The sequence below is a fragment of the Grus americana genome, chromosome 17, assembly GCF_028858705.1.
Source record: "Grus americana isolate bGruAme1 chromosome 17, bGruAme1.mat, whole genome shotgun sequence".
Classification (NCBI taxonomy): Eukaryota; Metazoa; Chordata; class Aves; order Gruiformes; family Gruidae; genus Grus; species Grus americana.
This window is the reverse complement of record NC_072868.1, coordinates 6,990,849-7,010,623: the sequence shown is the minus strand read 5'-3', so window position 1 is coordinate 7,010,623 and position 19,775 is coordinate 6,990,849. Positions and strand designations below refer to the sequence as shown.

Below are 19,775 nucleotides of genomic sequence, written 5' to 3'. Positions count from 1 at the left end.
CCTATCTACTAATCCTCGGTGCTTGGTCTCACAGAAAGAACCTCCCAAGTGTTTTCCCAGCCAAATAATCAGCAGCGATGCTAACAAGTAAATAGGGCATCAGGAAGTAGTATTTTGCATTAGCAACTTTCTTATGGGATATTATAGCCCCTAATTAGCTGAGTCTGATCATACCCTGGTGCAGTGTGGGGACCCACAGGAGTCTTGTGAGTCAATGTGCAACGTTCCAGGAAAAAGCCACGAAGGATATATCTACAGGAATGCTGCAAATAGACCTAAGCTCACTGCCTGCCCTGCGTGGTGCTGGGAGGGCTTCAGCATGTGGAGAAACACGAGGGGAAGTTGAGGGACTGTGGGTTTTTCCTCCAGGCTACAGTAACATATTCCAGCAGGTAAAACAGTGGTGTAAGGAGGACAGCAAAACATCCAGGGCAGGGAGCTGGCTGAACTTGTGCAAAAGGTAGACAGGAGGGCAACCTGTGGAGTTATAAAGCAGGTGAAGCATTTGAACAGATTGCCCAAGGAAATTGCAAAATCCTTCTTACCTGGCTGGTAGAAGTCTGGGGAGAGCTCCCTGGCCATCATCCTGGCTATGCCCGATTCGTTGTTAGCTGCCTGAGCTGCCTGCTCAGACCCTTCAGCCTTGGCTTTGGCGTGAGCTGTCCTGTGGAGAGAAGAGGGGACGACAGTGAGCACCATCGGAACCGAGATCAGTCTGGCTCGAGCAGCGGACCCCGTCCAGGAACAAAATCAATTCAGCCCATCTGGCGTAACACAGCACTCAGAGCGTGTCCACTCGACCCAAAAACCCTGCACGCAAGGAGAAAAGATCAGATTTTCAACAAGCGGGGGCACAGCTGCACAAGGCTAAGGTGTGAAGGTTGCACTTAGCCGCACAAGGAAACAGGGCAGGTGTATTTGCAAACACGAGCATGTTCTTGTGCTGCAGCGAGGCAGCAGGTGCTGCAAAACAAGCCTCTCACCATGCTGCAAAAGACTGATACCTAGCTCAGAGGAATGCCTGAAGCATTGTCGCAGGCATCTTCAGAGCATAAGGGGACAATAACACGATTGCTGAACACGGCTGTGCTGTCACCAGCCCTGAGCTGCTGCACCTCGCCAGTGGCAGTGTGTTCCTGCCCAGCACGCCAGACACGTTTTACCCCGAATGTTTCTCCTGTAGGTCTCCAAGCTTGTCCAAGGGGCAACTTTACTCACCGCAGCCCACACTGCTCTCATCGGTGCTAGGAAAGGCAGAGCTATTGCCTCCCTCGCAGTTTGGCTCCCCGAGTCCTCTCCATTCCTCCCCAGCACATCCACTCCTTGCTCCATAGAGCTAGGGGGCTGTCAGAGTTATTTTGCTGGCTGGCTGTCATATTCCTTGCATGCCTCGCGCGCGGGGCCCTGTGATCTTTACGCTAAAAGCAGGGCTGGCTTTGCAGCCCAGCTGCTCACAGTCTGGGAAGGAGCTGACTTCAAAAAGCAAAATCGCACCTTAAAAATAAGGGAGGGCAAAGCACCGTATATTCAGCTGCTTTGTTCCACCCGGGGCTTACGTGGAGCTGCTTTCCCCATGCTCTCACTATCACGTTTGCTGAGGGTCCCCATATCTCCCTTGCTGCACGTAATGGAGCGTACACTGGCTGCACATGCAACACCACATATTTTTGTGTGGACAGTTAGATAAGCAGTTAGCAGCCCTCAAATACCAATTCACTACAAATTACAACCTTTAATGTGGTCTTACGGTGTCTGATGAGCCCTTTTCAGACTCAGGTTGGTATCTGGTTTTAGGACAAAAAGTGAGGAATGATGCAGTGAAAACGCTCCAGAGGAATTTTTGGACTGTCAGTCACAAAATCAGGATTAATTCTTTCCCATTAAACTGAGATGCAGTATGCAGACAAGACTAATGTTAGCCTGAATAGTTGACAGATGCAATGAAAAGGTGATAGAAATGCTGTTCTAAGACACTTAGAAGGCAGAAGACATATATACACACACACATACATACATGCACACACCATTTTGAATAGCTGCGGGGAAAGAACCATCACAGGGCATTAATCCCAACCCATACAGGCAAGCGTGTGACTTGACAGGCAGCCGAAAAGGCTGTTCAGGGCCCTGCGATAGAGAAGAGGGTGCAGAGCTGCTGTGGCTCAGCCTGTCTCGCCCTGGGACGACATCCCGCTCCGCCGGAGCCATGATTCACCTCCCTGCCCACACTCACACGTTATCTCCCCGCTTTTTCTGCAGGCTGAGCTGCTTGGGATTGCTGTCATTCTTGGTCTTTTTAACCAAAATTATTACAGCTCCTGAAAAACCCAGAGACAAGACATGATGGGGCCGAAAACAGCAATTTTAAGCCACTGCTCACAAGCAGGAGGTCTGAGACAGCTCTGAACAGAGAAAGCACCTCCTTTTTTGGTAGCATATAATCAGCGTGATTAATTCCACTATAATCTGGCAGGGGCCAAGGGGGATGTTTCTGTGCTCTCCATGCCTGGGGGACCAGAGCAGGCTGGGCGTGCTGCGCGTGGGGAGCACAGCCTGCCCGGCGCCGGCCCCGGGTTGAAGTTTGCAGCGTGAGGATCCAGCTTTTCACCCCAGCAGGATGTGCTCCGACCCCTGGCTTTGTCCTGCTGCTCTTGGAGAATGGAATTCACCATACAGAGATAAAATCCTCCCTTTCAGCCCTTCACTGAGCCAGGCAGAGGCTATCCCCAGCCTGGGGATAGCTGGGGGAGCAGCCCCAGCAGCTCCTGGCGAGCGGGTGGATGCTTTCCTAAAGGTGACTTCCAAGAAAAGTAGTCTGGAAGTGGACTGGATGTGGGGTCTGCTCTCTCTGCTAGTAAGGACGGAGCCAGACTCATGCAGATGTGTTACCAAATGGGTGCAGATGGCCCCTGCGTGCTCGGCTCTCCCCCAGCATCTGGGGCCCACACAAGGGAACAGCCTGGGGGTGCTGGAGGTGACAAGGCAGCTCCCAATTACGCTCTTCTGCTGCAGATTTCCTTTCTTCCAGGGAAGCTGCTGGATGCTCTCTGGCTGCTGCGTAGGGCTTGAGTCCTGCGGGTGGAGAGGTGGTGATGCCAGGAAGACCCCAGCCTGGGTTGCAGAGGTTGCGGCGAGGCTGCTGAGGGTGGTGGGGAGCTGAGCCGGCTGAGCTGAGCCATCGCTGCAAGCCCCGAGGCTAGCAGGGCTCTGCAACGAGCTCTCCTGGGCATGGAGGGGTGCGAGGCCAGAGAGGCCATGAGGCAGCTCCACGCACAGAGCTGTGACAGCAAGCTGAATGGCATGACTTTGGGATCCCCGACTGCCCTGGGGGCGCGAGCTGCACGGCAGCTTTGCCCAGCTCCGTAGCTCAGCAGGACATACCTGACCTCTGCTATTGTCCCCCTGCTTGCAAAGTTGTCCAGAAGCACTTGATTTGGGGGGACTGAGATCAATGCAGCTGCAGCTCCAAATCTGGCACCCCGACGCACCACACGTTGGCCCTGCTGGTGTCCCGGGGAGGCTGTGGTGCAAGGCGGAGCGCTGGTCCCCCCCCCAGGCAGCAGCCCAGCCCCCGACAGGGATGCTGACACCCTGTGCTGGGTCCCACCATCGCTGAGATCACTCATAACAGCAGCAGCAGCCAGGTGATGAACATCTGGCTTACGGAGACACGGCACGGTGGTTTAAGTGTGTCTTCCGCAGCTCCCCCAGCTGTGCTGCGTATCCCCAGGGTACAAACGGAAGGCACTGCTGCTCGCTGCTCTCCAAAATGCTGCACCGAGGGTTTAGTAACACCGTGACAAAGCACAGCCTGGAGGAAAGGGCCCAGCCATAACAATAACAGCGAACTTGCCTAGAATATTTCTGAATCTATTATTTATCTGCACGGCTGGCAGTGCCTGGGAGCTCAACGTGGAGCAAAACTTGGCCCCAGCTGCAAAGCAGGAGACAAGTACCAGCCACCCTGGGAGAGGTCAGCGCACACGCCCGGCAGCACAAAAGCCTCTCCCAGCCCCTGGGCTGGGGTCTGCCAGGCACAGTGATGAAAAAAAAAAGCTCAGGCAGGTTTGAGGGAGTCAGGAAGGTGATCTTCAAACCTTAGGTATAAATCACAGATTTGGTTTGGGTTGGAAGGGACCTTAAAGCCCATCTAGTTCCAACCCCCTGCCATGGGCAGGGACACCCTCCACTAGCCCAGGTTGCCCAAAGCCCCATCCAACCTGGCCTTGAACACTTCCAGGGATGGGGCATCCACAACCTCTCTGGGCGACCTGTGCCAGGGCCTCACCACCCCCCATTGGCTTTCTGGGCTGCAGGTGCACATTGCTGGGTCATGTTGAGCTTGTCATCCACCACCACCCCCAAGTCCTCCTCAGGGCTGCTCTTAGTCCAATGAAATCAATGAAATATATAAAAGCTAAAATTTCTTCCATGGTAAGATCTGCTCAAAAACCAGAATCAGCTTTTGCAAAAAGGAAAATGCCAGCCTTTTATTATATACATATAAATTTGATACTTTTCAGGAAGCACTTTGATTCAGAGCCACACTTTTTTCTTTACTGCTGGTTGTGCTGTCAGCTCCCAGCACCTCTGCAGAAAGCAGCCCCGTGCAAAAACCAGCAGAGGAGAAAGTCTGGAGATGGAGGAGGTGGGGTGAAACTGAAACAGAGGCCCAAAGATTTTATAGCACCCAGCATCAGAATTCAAAAGCCCCTTTTCAAAGCAGTGCTGGAAAACAAACCATGAACATTAAACACGTCCAACCGGGGGCAAGAAATACAAAGAGGGGCCTTTACAAACCAACGCCGGTGCTCCCTGTCCCAAGCGACGCAGTACTGCCCGGGATGAGCACTTCCCAGTTTTACCCTGAGCCATCTTCTCGGGCAGCACCATTAAAAATAGCTCCGGTGAATTCTTTGCAAGGAGGAGCAGCAGCCCCGCACCGAGCTGAGGGGAGGTATGTGGGCAATGCCTGCAGCCCCCATCCCAGCCCCACTGCTGCTGCCTCCCAGCAGCACCGGCGGGGTCACGGCGGCTGCTCCGGGGCCGTCCCGGGCAGCGAGGCTTCACACCCCGGCTCGATGGGTGGGAGAGGGAGGGTTAAATGCATCTGCTGTTTTATTTGCTCCTCTGGCACGGGTCTAATGCTCTAATTGTTTTTGTACTAGTGCAGGACAGAGCACCACTCCTGCCCTTCCTGGCCATCTCCCAGAAACACTGCCCGAATCATTCCTCCAACTGCTACCAAAATCCCCTGTGGATACGCGAGCCGCAGCTGAGCACCGTGCTAACAGGTGAGACCCAAAGCCAAGCCAGCGTGCCCAGCTCTTTGGACAGTTTATGTGGTTTTGCACATCCACATTGGATTAGACTGTAAATGAGATTGGAATTAGCAGAGAATACTGCAAATACCAGACGGGGCTGGGGCACCTGCAGGTGCGGCAATGACCTTGTGGCTAGAAATAGGGAGAGAGCTCAGCTCTCTGCCCAAGCTATTGCACATTTGCTTATTAAGGGAAAGAGAGATCCATCCAGCGCTGTCCTTCCTTCTCCTCATCCCATTGATTCAACAAATCCTGAGGAAGGACTTACTGAACACCTTTTTCTTGTCATTCTCAGTGTAATAAGCTGCAAAAAAGGTCATTAAGCAAATAAAATTCATCAGTCAGCTCTAGGAAGGAAGACTTCTGCTAAACTCCCCTCTCCTGGAAACTGGTTTTTCCACCCCCAGCCAAATTCCTGCTGCAGTATCTAGCAGGAATCATTTTGTGCTTCTGAAGAAACTTAAGATAACGGTTCGTGTTGGCAGGAGTGTTTGCAGCACTCAAAAGGGATACAGGGAAAGCTGCAGAAGTGCTTTTGCTGATGGCAATGTGGTCCCTTCTGTGTTCACATTGCAAAGGACAAGGACACACAGACCTGACCAACAGAGACCTGTGGTGGTGGTTGGACTAGATGACCTTTAAAGGTCCCTTCCAACCCAAACCATTCTATAATTCTATGACCTGACCAGGACAGACACTTTCCGGCTTTTCCATTTTCCACACCATCTTTGGACTTGTGTCACCTCTACAGGAGCATCCTTTTCTCCCTGCTCAGTCCCAATCCATCTCCTTTGTGCCTCTCCCTCTGCCTCCATGCGCACACAGATACCAGCAAAGCACTGCTACCCTCGTTTGCCTGTAACCAGCCCATGGGACTGAATATCCCTTTTCAGTTCATCGCTGGTGCCACCTTCCCTGCCCACATTCAAACCCACCTGTGAGTCCTACCCCACAGGTGCCCTGTCCTGAGAGCCAGGTGTCCCTTTTACCCTGCTTTTGCTCTTTTTGCTCCATCACTTGTGTGCACGTACCCACTCAGCCTACACTCTGACATCCCTGGGGAGTCTTTGCTGATTATATTATGGACTCTGCATCTGCAACGTGTGATCTGAATTGTGAATTAAGCATAAATCAACACAAACTGCCTCCTAAAGGAAACACCTCCATACCACTGTAAAAGAAATCCAAAAAGAGAAAGCACCCTGACCTTGCGGAGCAGCTTTGCCCTCCAGTCTCCCTTCCCTTGCAGCCAGCCGATGAGATGCCCCAGGCTCTTCACTTACACAGAAGCGGTGACATTATGTACACACTCAGGCTACTTAGCTGGATAATTCAGACCTTTTCTCCTTCCTTCCACAGAAAGGGCACAAACAGGCCATTCAGCCAGGAGTAAAGCATCCTTTTCTGTGTAGTGCTTCAGGAGCGCAGGCCTGGCAGAGCTCCCTGCCACCTAACGAGCTCAGCAAGCATTAGCCTTTATGATTACTTGGTGAATTTTTAAAATACCGAAATGTTATCCTCAGCTCTAAATAGCTCAGAGCCACTTGCATCTTTCACCAAGGGATACTTCCCCTCGGAACAGTTAAAGTGATATTAATCTTACAGCAGACAGATCTGCAGCTGTCTTCAATAAGACGACAACCTACACACCCCGGCCCGGCGTACGGGAGATTTGCTCAATTAATCTCTGCCGCCCTGATTGCCCCGTGAGCCGAGTGGGGCCGGGTGGGCAGCTAGCTGGCAGGGCTTGGCCGTGCCACCCTGCACGGGAGCCTGTGGGCTGCGACAAGCCAGCGGGGCTGGTATAGACCGCAGCTGCTCCCCATTTCCCCCGCAGCCCTCGGATGCCAGCCAGCAGCTGCCCAGAGCCGGCTCTAAACGGAGCGGTGCAAGCCAGAGCCTGCCGGCTCAAAGGGCTGCCGGCCACCGGTTCGGCAGCACGGCCCCAGGACCGCGGCACTGGCCCCAGACAGGCAGGACAGGCAGCTCCTCGCCCTGCCGGAGCCCGTCCTGCCAGCACAGCCTGTCTGGGAGCAGCTACGACAGCATCCACAGAGATGTCTTTGGGGGAAAAAAAAAAGGGGGGGGTGGAATTTGCAGCTGCCAACGGGACTCCCTCCTGCTCCCCAATGGTTTTCCAGTCTGCTCACCTCCATGCTGCCCTGGTGCAGATCAAGCAGAGCCCGGAGGAGCGAGATCCCCAAAGCAGCACAGACTATGCACAAATGCCACCGATTTATTCCAGCTTCCACCACACCGTTACCAAAGGGCTCAGGTAATGCTCTGGAGACCCTTATTTAATTAGCTACCACTGCAAGGTCAAAGCAGCCAGGTTATCCCACCTATAAGTGCATCAAAATTTCTTTACAGCACACACACAGTCAGGGTCTTCCAGCCTTTTGTCCCCCATGTGCTCCTGCCTCCCTGCCTGTACCTGCACTGAGCAGGCAGGGGCTGCTCCCTGCCCTGCCCAGGGGAATGAATTCCCACCTCCCAGAGAACACCAGGGCTGCAGCAGTCATTTGTTTTGAGGGAGCCCAGCCTGACCGAGAAGCTCCTGTCCAGCCTCAAGCTCTGCCAAGCAGGCAGCACCCACAATCAGAGCGTGTTTTACCTGATTGCCAGCCCTGCCAGCACTAAAATGGGTCAGAAAGTGTGTGTTTTCTCTATAAGGTTGTTGGGTTTTTTCAATGAAAAGTTTTAGCAAGTTTTTCAGATTTCACCAAGCCAAAAGACTGAGGAACTGCAGTATCTGTTTTGTCTTTTTTTTTTCCTTCCTCAGTCAAAAAAGAAAAGCAGATTTTTTTTTTTTGAGGAAATGAAAGCAGGCAGTTTTCTTAAAATATTGCACTTGGTCAGAAGCCAAATTATTTATCAAAATTTAAGGCACAAGTATTTTTCTCCTAGCCATATAGGTCTCTCGAGTTGACATTCACAGATTTGAAGTCTAGGAGAAACAAGAGAGGGAGCAGGGAGCTGCAAGGGTTGCCAGCCCACTGCCCGGGCTGCAGCACCCGTGTCCTCTGTGCCTGCACCCAAGGCTGCTGAGGGCACGCAGGCAGGTGATGGGACACCGGGTCCCTCCCGGTGCTCGCTGAAGGCTCAGCAGGCCTCATAGGAGCAAAAAGACAGAAAGTTGGACTCAGAAAGCTGAAGGGCTCTGGCTCAGTACCAGGATAAGCTGAAAAAAAATGCACCTCCTCCAGGACGAGGGAGGGTTTCCGTATCTCAGGCTTTATATTTAAATTGGACATTTTACTTAAATATTTTTTAGTTTTCAAGATAAGCCTATTTCACATTCCACTGAAATGACGATAACCTCTGAGCAAAGCCTGACTGAATCAGATGATTTTAAAGCCCGGCTCCCTGCCGGCTGATTTCAAGCATTTGGATGGGAGTCAAAGCCCTCCTGCTCCACGCGGCAGCAGATCAATTGAACCAGAAACTACCATTTTCCACAGTTGTTTTTGCAGCTTAAAGTCACACTTCATTTTTCCCTTTCTGAGTTTGCAAGCTGTTGAGATAAGGATTTCCCACAAGGTCAGAATCAACAACCCATTAATTCCATTTTCCCTGCCTGGCCAGCTAGCTGAGCCGTACGCATCCCTGGGGCTGATGTCCTGCCATCCTGCCTCTGCTCCTCCTGAGCAGATCCCTGCAAGCCACAGCCCCACTTACTTCAACCCCAAAGACCTAGAAAGCCCTGGAGAAAGCAGTCTGCCGTCCAACAGATGCTTTCTCCTCGGAGCTACTGAAAGTGCATGCTCCCTCTTACCCTAATAGGGCATGCAAGAGCCTAAGGAAATTCATGCGAGGCGGGTGGAAAACAGATAAAACTGTGCGCACCCTCCTCGAGTCGAAACGCATCAGCGTAACAAGCATGGTGGGCCAAAAATGCGTCAGTGCTGGAGCAGCAGCCAGCCTGGGCTGGAGACGAGGCGGTTCTGGGAAAGGGCTGAAAAGAAGGGGTGAAGGCATCACACCATCACTCATCTTGCAGCACCAAACCCCTCCAGCCTGCAAAACCCTACACACACGGGGCGGGGGACACATCGTGGGGGTCCTGCAGCTGGGGCAGGAGTGTGATCCTGGCGCTGGACCCGAACCCTGGGGCTCGCTGTCCCCATGCCTGTGTGGGACCAGGACCAGAGAGGGGCTCACCCGAACCCTCAGCCCGCTCCCTGCCCGGTTCCAGCGACAGCAAGGGTGAGCTAGAAGGAGGGTGAGCCCAAGGGCCTTTTGGGGTGGGACGAGGGTCAGGCTGCGGTTTGAAACAGCAGTACTTCTACAGAGCTGGAGACTGGTGCTCTGGGGCAGCAAAACCCAAAAAACCACAGCCCAACCAAGCCCAAACCAGCCCTGCTCAGCCCCGACCACAAGGCTGTATAGACCAAGCCCTGGTTCTGGGGCAGGAGCTGGCTGTCCCCCACCTCCACTCCAAGACGCGAGTGACACAAAGTCCCTGAGCTCCCGATCCGGGGTACGGGGAGGCTCGGGTGGAAGTATTTCTCCTAACCAAACCACGCGCGGTGACAACACGCCATGGCACAAGGCAGCCAGGGTCATTCTTGCTCCAAGAGCTTTCAGGGAAACCCAAGCCAAATTGGTCCTGGCCGCGGTGGCACGAGCCAGGCAAGTTTCCCCATGGATGGTTATCCTGGATACTGACCTCAGTTTGTGCTGATAAGCCATGCGGAGGAGGTCACGCCTGCTCAGGAGCTGCAAGGGGAAAAGGTCTTTATTCTCCTGGTTTCATGGGAAGGAGCGAGCGCTGCTGGCTCTAGCGTGGCACAGAAAGTGGGAGAGTCCCAGCCCCGGGCTTCGGTTGGTGCGGAAATAGATGCCAGCAACTGGGTTTCTATTAACCAAGAGTGAATGAAACAAGATTATCCGCTTTATAAACACACCGAGCTCTGTGAGCTTTGCTGTCTTTGCTGGGAGAACAGAACCGAGGAGCATCCCCTCACTGCTGTGCCCTGGCACCCAGCTATGGCAGGAGCTGCATGGCTGCCCTCATTTCTCCCTGTCCACGTGTGCACTGGCCCTCCCTGAGCCCTGCCTTGTGGAACCACCGAGATGCTCGTTCCCACTGCGGGGCAGCCAGAATACCCAGCCATCGAGGACCTGCCCTCAGCTCCTGCCGCTCGACTGCCTGCTACCTTGCTCAGCGTGAGCCTCCCCCTGCACCCCACGAGGAGTCTGGGGGGGATTTTAATGAAGCCGGGGTAGTCCTGTCCCCTGCTTCACCTGCACCCACCTAGTTTTTAAGCTGCCTGAGAGGTCAGGCTGTGGCATCTTTGGTGTCTGACCGTACAGCTGCAGAAACGCTGCTGCCAACTCCCCTGTCTCTCTGGCAGCTCCCGCTCGGGGGCAAATCGCAGCCAATATCCCACCCGGGGCCAGGACAAGCTCTGCCCATCTCCTGCCTGCCGCTGCCTCGTTGTTACACCCCCATCCATCACAGGGGGCTGTGCAGTCCCGGAGCAAAGAGATGGTGAAGCTGGGACAGCAGAGGAGGATCAGCTGCTCTCCCAAGCAGGGAGCCCAGCAAGGCAGTCCTCGAACCACCGCTGCTGCCTGCTCGCGTGGGGTGGCCACGAGCATCCTGGCCTCAGACCTACAGTGCTGGGAATGCCCACGCCTTGGCTTTTTAAAAGCCCAAGGAAAGCAGAAAGAAAAGGATATTTAAAAAAAAAAAAATCCTAAAAGTCTTTCAGAGCAAACTCTAAGTCTGAGCATGGGGGTTCAACAGACTTGAAAATCCCAGGTGTGAACTGGGATTTTCAGGAAAATCCCAGGCCCGGTCTGCCCCAAGGAAACTGAGCTGCGCCGCCAGCCCCAGGACAGCCAAGGCCACCATGGCCACCAGCCCAGCCCTGGACACACGCCGTGCCGCACCGAAGAGGTGCGCTGGGAAAACATCACTTTGGCTGCTCACCTTCCCCACCAGTGGCATAAACCCCCGGGGAGCGAGGGCAGAGCGGCTCGCCGGGGCAGAGTCGTGCCAAATAAAGCACCTTATCGGTGCAAGCGTGCGGCCGAGCTCCAGCAGCGTGGGCTGCCATGGCCTCGGCTCTCAGCTGTCGCACTCGGGCAGCGCTGATAAAGCCCTGCTCTGCCTGCCCTTATTTAGTCAGGAGGCTCTGCTGACTCCAGCGATTTCAGGACGTCATTTGCACCACACACCCGCGTTCCCCGAGGAGACGCTCGCTGCTGCCCGGCCACGCAGGCTGGAAATGCTGAGCACAGGGCGACAGCGGCAGCGCTGCCGGGAATGCGGCCGGGCAGGGGAGGGTCAGAAAGCGATACGGGAGCCGTCAAGCACTCCTGTTATTTGAAGGGAGAGCTAAGACGTGCCCCAGAGACACGGGTACGGACAGAAAAACAACTTAAGATTCAAAACCAGGCAACAACTCACACCATGAACGATGCCCACGTGCCGCTGCCGGGGAAGCCGCGCTGATGTGATTGCTGACGCCAAGCGCTCACCGCAGCTCCGTGGCACTTTAACACGGCCCGGGCTCACCGTGATGAGTAAACCCTATGTTAACAGGAATTAACGCCTGACATTTCAAAACACTTACAGATACCTATCCAAGCAGCAGTATCACAGGACCTCTAAAGATACAACATTAAAACAAAAATAAATGTATTCATTTTTAGTTGTATTCTCCAGGCATAAAGCACCCAACTGCGCAGAGGCTGTGGGGCCGGTGTCGGAAGATAAACAGGTGAAGCACAGCAGCCATTCTTGCCTCTTACACCTTGCTTTCCTATCGATCCTGGGACATCTGGCAGATATATCTGAGGTGTTGTTTACAGGACGTACGTCTGTCAAACGATCTCAGAGCGTGGCCAGACCCGTGCCTTGCAGGACACACGGCCAAGTCCCTCCATTGAGTTTGGTCCAAGTCACTGGGAAGCACCACCCCATGCAGAGGCAGACCACGGCAGACACTGTTGCAGTGGGACGGATTAGGGATTTGCAATATTTACACTAGTTTTGTCCCCCCAAAGCACCAGCGAGAAGGAAATCTCCTGTGCGAGCTGCCTGGCTACTGAGCCTACAGTTTTCAAAAAAATCGAAGGTTCCCCCTGCATCTGGTCCCACCCTTCCTCTTGCTTTTTACTTTATTTTAATGTGTTCTGAAGAGATGAAAGCTGACCACTTCCACACTCCTCCTCCCTGCTCTCAGTGGGACCATCCTCCCCACGTGACCCGTGAGCACGTACTGCACAGGCAGCACCCTGGGGTGCTGCTGCTCCCTGAGCACACAGGGGTGCAGAGCACCCTGCTGGGCACCAACCCACGTGCCCAGGAAACTCCGGGGCAGCCGTTACACAATTTGGGATCGCTTTTAACTGGTGGTGGCTGTCCCCTCCTCGCGGGGGCTGGCTGTCCTCGAGCCAGCTCCTCTACTTACACACCAGGGAGATGACGTCCCAGCTGCGATCCCAGGACCTCGCTGCCTTTCCCACCCACCCTGACATTTTCCCAAAGGACCCCCCAGACAAGGCAGAGGGTGGGAAAGGGATGCTGGAGGGACGCAGCAGGTGCCTTCACCTGGCACTGCGGGAAGAGCTGCGTTCCAGCTCCCACGGGAATCCTTGGGATCACAGCACGGAAGCCCGGAGCACCAGCAGTACAGGGCACTGCTAACGGACATCATACGGCACCTGGTAACCCCCACGTCCCCCTGTGGTTACCCCCGGCAGGAGTAAAGCCACAGAAGCTGCACTCTAAGATGACTTTTCTCCCTAGTGACAGCAGCGTGGGGAGGAGTCATCATATTTTAACTACCATTAGCTCCGTCCCATTAGCTGATCCCCAGCGCTGCTGACAGATGTGCCCCGAGTTCTGCCCGATGTCTGGGGGCTTTACCTCGGGTGAGGGGGCAGCTGGCTGAGCTGGGATGGGCTGTTCAGGATAACGTCCCCCCAGGGCAAACAATTTTCACTAAAATAATAAAAAAAAAAGAATTTAACCACACACCCCCCGCCAAATTGGTGTTCCCTCAGCCAGTGGGGAGGCAATGTCCTCAGCCGCTTGCACAATGGGGAAAGCAGCTGGATTGCCAACCCGGGAGGATTCGGGAGGGAGCTGAGGAGGGCAAGGCAGGCAGGACAGGCAGCAGTGCAGGCAATAGCTGGCAGTGCCCGCGGCGCTGGCTGGAACACCCAAACTGAGCAGGCAGGCGGGGCGGCAGCTGCAAAGCAGCCCCGTCCCTCGGACGCCCTCGCAGCAGAGCGTGGGACGAGGAAGGTTTGCTGACTGCGCTGACCACTGCTCTCCTGCCCGTCTCTGCCGGGCGGATCGCAGGCAGGGCGTGCATCGGCACTGCGATGCTGCCGGTAGCCTCCTGCCCGCGCACCCCCAGAGCTCGGGTGCGTGCCTGGGATTCCTGCGGTGCAACTGGCCGAGGCAGCTTCCAGCACTTGGGCTTGTTTTCCTCAGGATTTCTATCCCTAAAGAGCCTTTTATGGTGCAAAAGAGTGAAATCTGGTCTTCTCCTGACATTTTGCCCCCAAGCAGCGGAAGGCTGGACATGACAGTAGTTTGACTCTGCAAGGGGTTGCCCGAGTGCCAGAAGCAAATGAAGCTCAAACATCCACATACAACAGCTCAGGTATGCGGAGGAAGTCGGGAGTCCGCACAGCCTGGCCGCTGCGTCCTGCTAACGAGTTCCTAGCAATACTCTTACACACAGATATGTCACATCTTCCCCAAAAAAGGATTCGTGTAGCCTCAAAGACATTTATTAGGGTAAGGTACATGCTGCCGTCCAAGGAGAAATATAAATGCTACATCTAGAAAACTCCACCTCGCGGTTACGAGCTAGGGCAATGCTAATGATAGCACAGCCCTTTTATAAACCGTAATAATTGATTTTCACAATCTGTCTGGAATTACTCTCTGTCCTGGGTGTGGAAACTGAGGCAAGGTTCGAGGCCAAAGAGAAAGTCGGTGGCAGAGCTGGAATTTAACCTAAAGACCCTCTCAAGGCAAAATGATCTGTATTTACTCTTGACTGCAAAACTGAGCTGAAAGGAGGCGGGAGGAGAGCGTGAGTCAGCTTTTCAAAAGGCAGCAGGTAGAGGCAGTGGCTCTGCCCAGAGCAACATACACCAGGAATAAATGCTGATGGAAACGGTGAGTTACAGTTTACAGGACGGAGGAGCCCGAATCCTCCTCCTTGCCGCAGGGATGGGGCCAGGGGCAGCGCGCTCCCGGGGAAAGCAGCGTCCTCTTCCTCTGCCACAACAGCCGCACTATTGTGGGGTCTGCGAGGGGAGGACTCCCTGGAGGAAACCAGCTTTAACGTCTTATTTCCTCCAGCTCCGAGGTTTCCTTAATAGGAAATTATTCCCCAGCCGCGCTGGGGAGGGATGCAGTCCCCCGTCAGGGCAGCAGGCGCATTCCAGCCCCTGATGGAAAACACTGCAGAACCGCTTTTGATCCAAAGTGTAAATAGTGTATAATAAAAAGAGGCTTGTGTAAACTGGCCAAGCTCTCGGGGAGCAGCGTTTGCAGCTCCAGCCTCCTTATTTACGAGCGCCCAGCGCCGCAGCCACACGCTTCTCCCCGGCACGGCGAAGCCGGTGTCAGGCTGAGCCTGCCCTGCCAGGACACTCCGGCGGGCCCCGCGCCGCCCCAGCCTGTTATTTTTATCCTAGCTGGCCCTGCACCACCTTTCACTTGCAATTCTGTTGGGTTTTTTCTCCGCCAATCTCTGAGGCAACAGGGTTCTGCTAAAAAACCAGTCACGCTCCCTGCAAAACTTTGGAGTAGAACCGGCCGCTGGGAGAGTAGAGCCAGGGTTTCTCGGGGGGGAGGGATGGGGTTTGGGAACAGACGCCCTCCCCACTGCTGTTATTTCCCATCTCTGCTTGGTAATGAAGGATGTTTGATAATTAAACGGCACTGAAAAAGAGCAAGGCAGGACAGCCCTGGAGTCCCAGCCCCTGCCCAGCAGCAGAGCAAAGCCTGTGCAGGGCGAGGTTTCGATGGAGAGGCAAGGTGGAACCTCGAGGTCTTTCGTAACCACGTTTCCCTGAGGAAGAGGAGAGGAGCAAAGGCTCTGACCCTGCCTGACGGTCTCTGGTCTCTGCCAGGCCAGCTCCGAGGCTGGCAGGAAAGCCGTGGGAGGAGGAGTGTGCTGCCGGCACAGCTCAGACGCAGGCAGGGACGCGAGCAGAAGAGGGTTTTCCCCTGCCCTTTCCAGGCAGACACCAGAGCCCCTCTTATCTCCTCCCTCCTCCCTCCCAGGATGGACGATGGAGCAATTAGCGCTTTCCTTTCCTGCTGATTTCTAACGTAGCTAATTCTGAGCAGAGCCCACCTGTCTGGTCCCAAGGTACCAGGGGGTGTAGGGGCAACGCAGTGCCCACATGTCTCTGGGTGCAAGGGACACCGGTGCAATGAGAGGCTGCCACGTGCTCTCAGCAGCCCCTTGCACACTCCTCCTTTGCACGCCCCTGTGGTACACATCCCCAGGCACACTGCCACAGTCCCCTTCCCACCCCAAGGGTCTGGCCAGGACAAACTGGGGGGACAAAGAGGGGCAAACCTGACCGAGCCCTCCCCGGTTCCTGCTTTCGCGGCATCCTAGAGCATTGCGGGCTGCGGCTGTGTGCTGCAGGATGGGGCTCAGCCACCCGCCATGGGCTCGGCCATCTGCCCTGGCTCCGGCCACCGCCTCCCTCGTGGCGGAAACGCTCGCTCAGAACCTGGCTGAGGGCAGCTGGTCCTGGGGGGGAGACGGGGCTCCCTGAGGCAGCCCTCTCTCTGGTTTAGTACCTGCCGTAGGTCCTCCCTCCCGGTTCACAGCATCCCAGCACAGCAGCGCTCGTCTCAGAGGCCATTACACCAAGCTGCTAAAATTAAGCAACAACCCTAATGCATCCCATAAACTCCCCAGAGAGCCAGACTGGGGTCTCCAGGGTCTAGCCACACTGCTGCAGACCCAATTCATCTAGGACATGTCACGAGCCTGTTAGATTTACCATGGCCAAACCCCGCTATTTCTCATCTTGCCCCGTTAACGACACCCAGCAGCTCCGGCAGCCTGGCACGGCACCGGGGTGCTCCCCATCCCACCGGCTCCTGCTCACCAGTCCCTGCTGTGCAGCAGCTCCCCCCTGGACCAGGGCTGCAGGGGGACGGGAGAAGGGCTGAGAAAGGGGACATGTCCTGAACACCCCCGAGCTGCCCCGAGGGCCCTCAGCCCTGCTCCACCAGCATTCAGTACAAAGAATTAAATAGAAATTGTGAGGAGCCATGTCTGACCCTGCTGCCGGTGCGTGGCGAGGAGACACGCAGCACAGCTCCAGAGGGACATGTGGGATGGGGACCACCACCACAGGGACCTGCATATTGGAGACCTGAGTGCCTACCTGGATGCTGCAATCTCTGACTTCTGCCGGGCGATGGCCGCAGCCCTCTGAGCCCCCTCCACGCTCCTGTCCACCTTCTGCCGGATCTTGGCACTCTTGAGGGGTATCACGCGCTTCTTCATGCCCTTGATGAGGACGTTGTGACGGTACTTGCCCTCCTCCTTCTTGCCGTCAGGCAGTGTGGTGCAGCCGTAGCCGTGCCGCAGGTTGTCCAGCCACTCGCCCTCATACTTCAGCCCGCTGGAGCGCTCGCTGACGCCGAAGCCGGCGCGCTTGTCGTTCTTCCACTCGCCCATGTAGGTCTCCGTGGTGGTGGCATCGATGTCGGACTCGAAGGGGGGGTACTCCTCACCCTCAGCACCCTCGCCCAGGCTGACGGTGGAGGTGGCGTCGCTGGCGGCCGAGCTGATCCCGCTCTCGCTCTTGAGGAAGCTGACGCGGCTCTTCTGGCTGGCCAGGGACGACTTGGACTCGGACTTCTTCAGCTTCCCCAGCAAGGAGCCCCTGCGGAAGAGCCCCCCCTTCTTGGGCTTGCCGGCCTCCACCTCCGCATAGAGGCTGAGGGCGAAGCCCCCGCGGGTGATGGTGGGTGAGAGGGGCAGGTTCTCGGGGTTGGCGGCAGGGGAGTCCTGCTGGGGCAGGGTGCCGTTGCTGTGCTCGCTCCGCAGGGAGGAGAGTGAGGTGCGCAGCGGGGAGCGGACCACGGAGGCCATGCCGTAGGGCACGCTCTGCCGCACGCCGTAGCCGTGCCGCATGCCGTTGGTGAACTGGCCTTGGTACGTGCCTGTGGGAGAGAAGAGGGACGGGGTGAAAAGGCAGCCGGTTCCTGGGTCAGCCAGCAAATGAAGGTGGGCTGCGGGGTAGCGCTGCCCTAGAGCAGACATACCCACCTTCCTCGAAGAGAGGAGCCCCAATTCCGCTAGTGCTCACCCACGTGCAACAGCAGCGGTCCCCAGGGAGCAGAGGGCAGAGGACACAAGCCTGAGAGCCACTGCTGGCAGGTGACAGCTCGCTGGAAAGGCGCTGGGGCACCAGGGGACACTGGTGCAAACCCAAAGCCACTTTACAGACGTGGTTTGGATTTGCATCTGGACGAGGGAGCGGGAGGCAGCCCCGCAGTGCTGGAGCTTGGGCTGTGCAGAGGGTGGCAGCAGCCCCAGAGGACACGCAAGCTGCGGTGGCACAGCTCTCCTTGGCTCGGTGACAGTCCCTTTCAGCCCATTCTGCAGTTTGTCACTCAGAGCCTGCCAGGACCGGCTCTAGACCCCCGAGATGGGTGCCTGGCCCTACCCCAGGCTGCCCCTGGAGCTGCAGCTGCTTGGCCCTGACATACAGCTTCTCTGCGGTCCCAAGACCAAGGCTTGTGCTGCACTGCACAAAGCAAGAGATGGGCAAAAAAGGAAGGAGAGGAGCAGAGCAGCTCCATGTGGGGTTCCTCCAACTCTGCCCCAAAACCCACTGCCCTACCACACTCCTCCAGATGCAGCTCAAGAGGGCACACAGTGTCATATGATGCGGAGGAGGATCGTGCTCACCATGGCAGGGCTGCACCCCGGGTACGGGACTCTGCTAAGAGCCAGCAGGACGTTGGCAGCGACACCTTGAAGGACTGGGAAAAGAACATCACTCTTCTCCAGACCCCTTCCAGGTCTGCACCTGTGCAGGCTCCAGACGAGTGAACTGGAGACCACTGCCCTGATTTTTCTCACTAGGATTTCACGAGATTTAAATTAGTAGCATCGAAGCCCCCTGCGAGAAGAGCTCCCAGAAGGGCAGGAGGGCTGGCGGGGCAGCCTTTGCCTACAGCACACGCGCTCACGTGCCAGCACAACCTCCCCACGAAGGGTCCCCGCTGAGTCCTGTGGGACAGGGACAGGACAGGCTGGTGCCCTCCCAGCCTGGCTGTCCTCACGCTGTAGATGCAGTTGCCTCAGAAACCAGCAAACACCCCAAACAAAAGCAGCATTCAGCTCTGCTCCATGGGCAGCCGGCGTTACAGGACCTGGAACAGACCTCCTCGCCCCAGCCCAGCACCCTGCAGGGCAGATGCCACCAGCAGCTCCCCATCCCGGGACATGGGCGGAGGGTGCTGGGGGAGCACGAACACCCTTGGAAAGGCCACCCCGCTCCTTTACTCTCCCAGGCACTGCTTCATGCAAGTGAAGGGCCAGCCATGCTGGAGGCATTTTCACGGGCATCTGTCCTAAATGTGATTTTCATTAAGCACTGACCTACTGGGAGGCACCAAATTTTGGGAGAGCAAGCACTCCCGGGGTCCCGGGGAGGCTCAGCAGGGCTGGGCTGAGACAGAAAGCAGTGACCTATCTTCACCACATTCATCTACCCCCTCAGACGCTGTTACTCAGACCAGGGATGACCCTGCTCCCCAGGGAGCAAATCCAGCTCCTTCTTTGGCGATTGTGGGAGTGCATATTTTACAGTGTCCCAAGCCACTTCTGCAGCATAATCTCTCCTCCCAAGCTTCAGGTTTCATTGAAATCCTCTTTGGACCCGCCTGTGGGGTGTTGACTTACAGCGCCGGGGGCCAGGAAAGACAAGAAGTGCCCGAGCGGGCAGCAGCTGCTGCCCCGGGGTGAGCTGCCCCCCGCCAGCCCCTGCCCACCCCGCAGCAGACGGGATTTCGGGCTCCCTGCAAACATTTGGTCTCCTCTACTAAAAAAAAAAAAGTAAGGGTTCAGGTAGCGCAGAGCATCTGCAGGCTGTGGCCAAGCACGGGGAGCAGTCTGCCACAGCAAGGGGCCATCACCCAGTTTCTTGGTGGAACTTGAATCTCTGTTAGGAAAAATAAGGTGGGTGGCGTGGGTTAGGAGTCTGGGCATGAGCAGGGAGCCAGGGACCATCGCTGGAGATGCCCAGGTACCTGGGTGTGTTCCTCACCATGCTCCCAAATCCCTGTCTGTAACATGTTGCTGAATCTTCCTAGCACAAAATGGAGTTATGGAGACCCCCGTAGTGCCCCCACATCCCTCCCCACCAAGAGCTGGTGAAGTCAGTGCTCCATCCCCCCCTGCCCAGCCAGCGAGCAGGGCTGACACA

General features: G+C 55.9%; 1 protein-coding gene across 1 annotated transcript in view; it reads right to left on the bottom strand.

Annotated features, from left to right (window-relative positions):
• The window catches only part of JPH2 (junctophilin 2), a 34,051-nt gene that overhangs the window by 8,349 nt on the left and 5,927 nt on the right, over window positions 1–19,775 (bottom strand). Inside the window, exons 2-3 of the mRNA XM_054845855.1 lie at window positions 16,719–17,502; window positions 546–664 (exon numbers count right to left, since the gene is read on the bottom strand). Coding sequence (XP_054701830.1) covers window positions 546–664; window positions 16,719–17,502 — 903 coding nt within the window. The remainder of the gene's footprint in view (window positions 1–545; window positions 665–16,718; window positions 17,503–19,775) is intronic.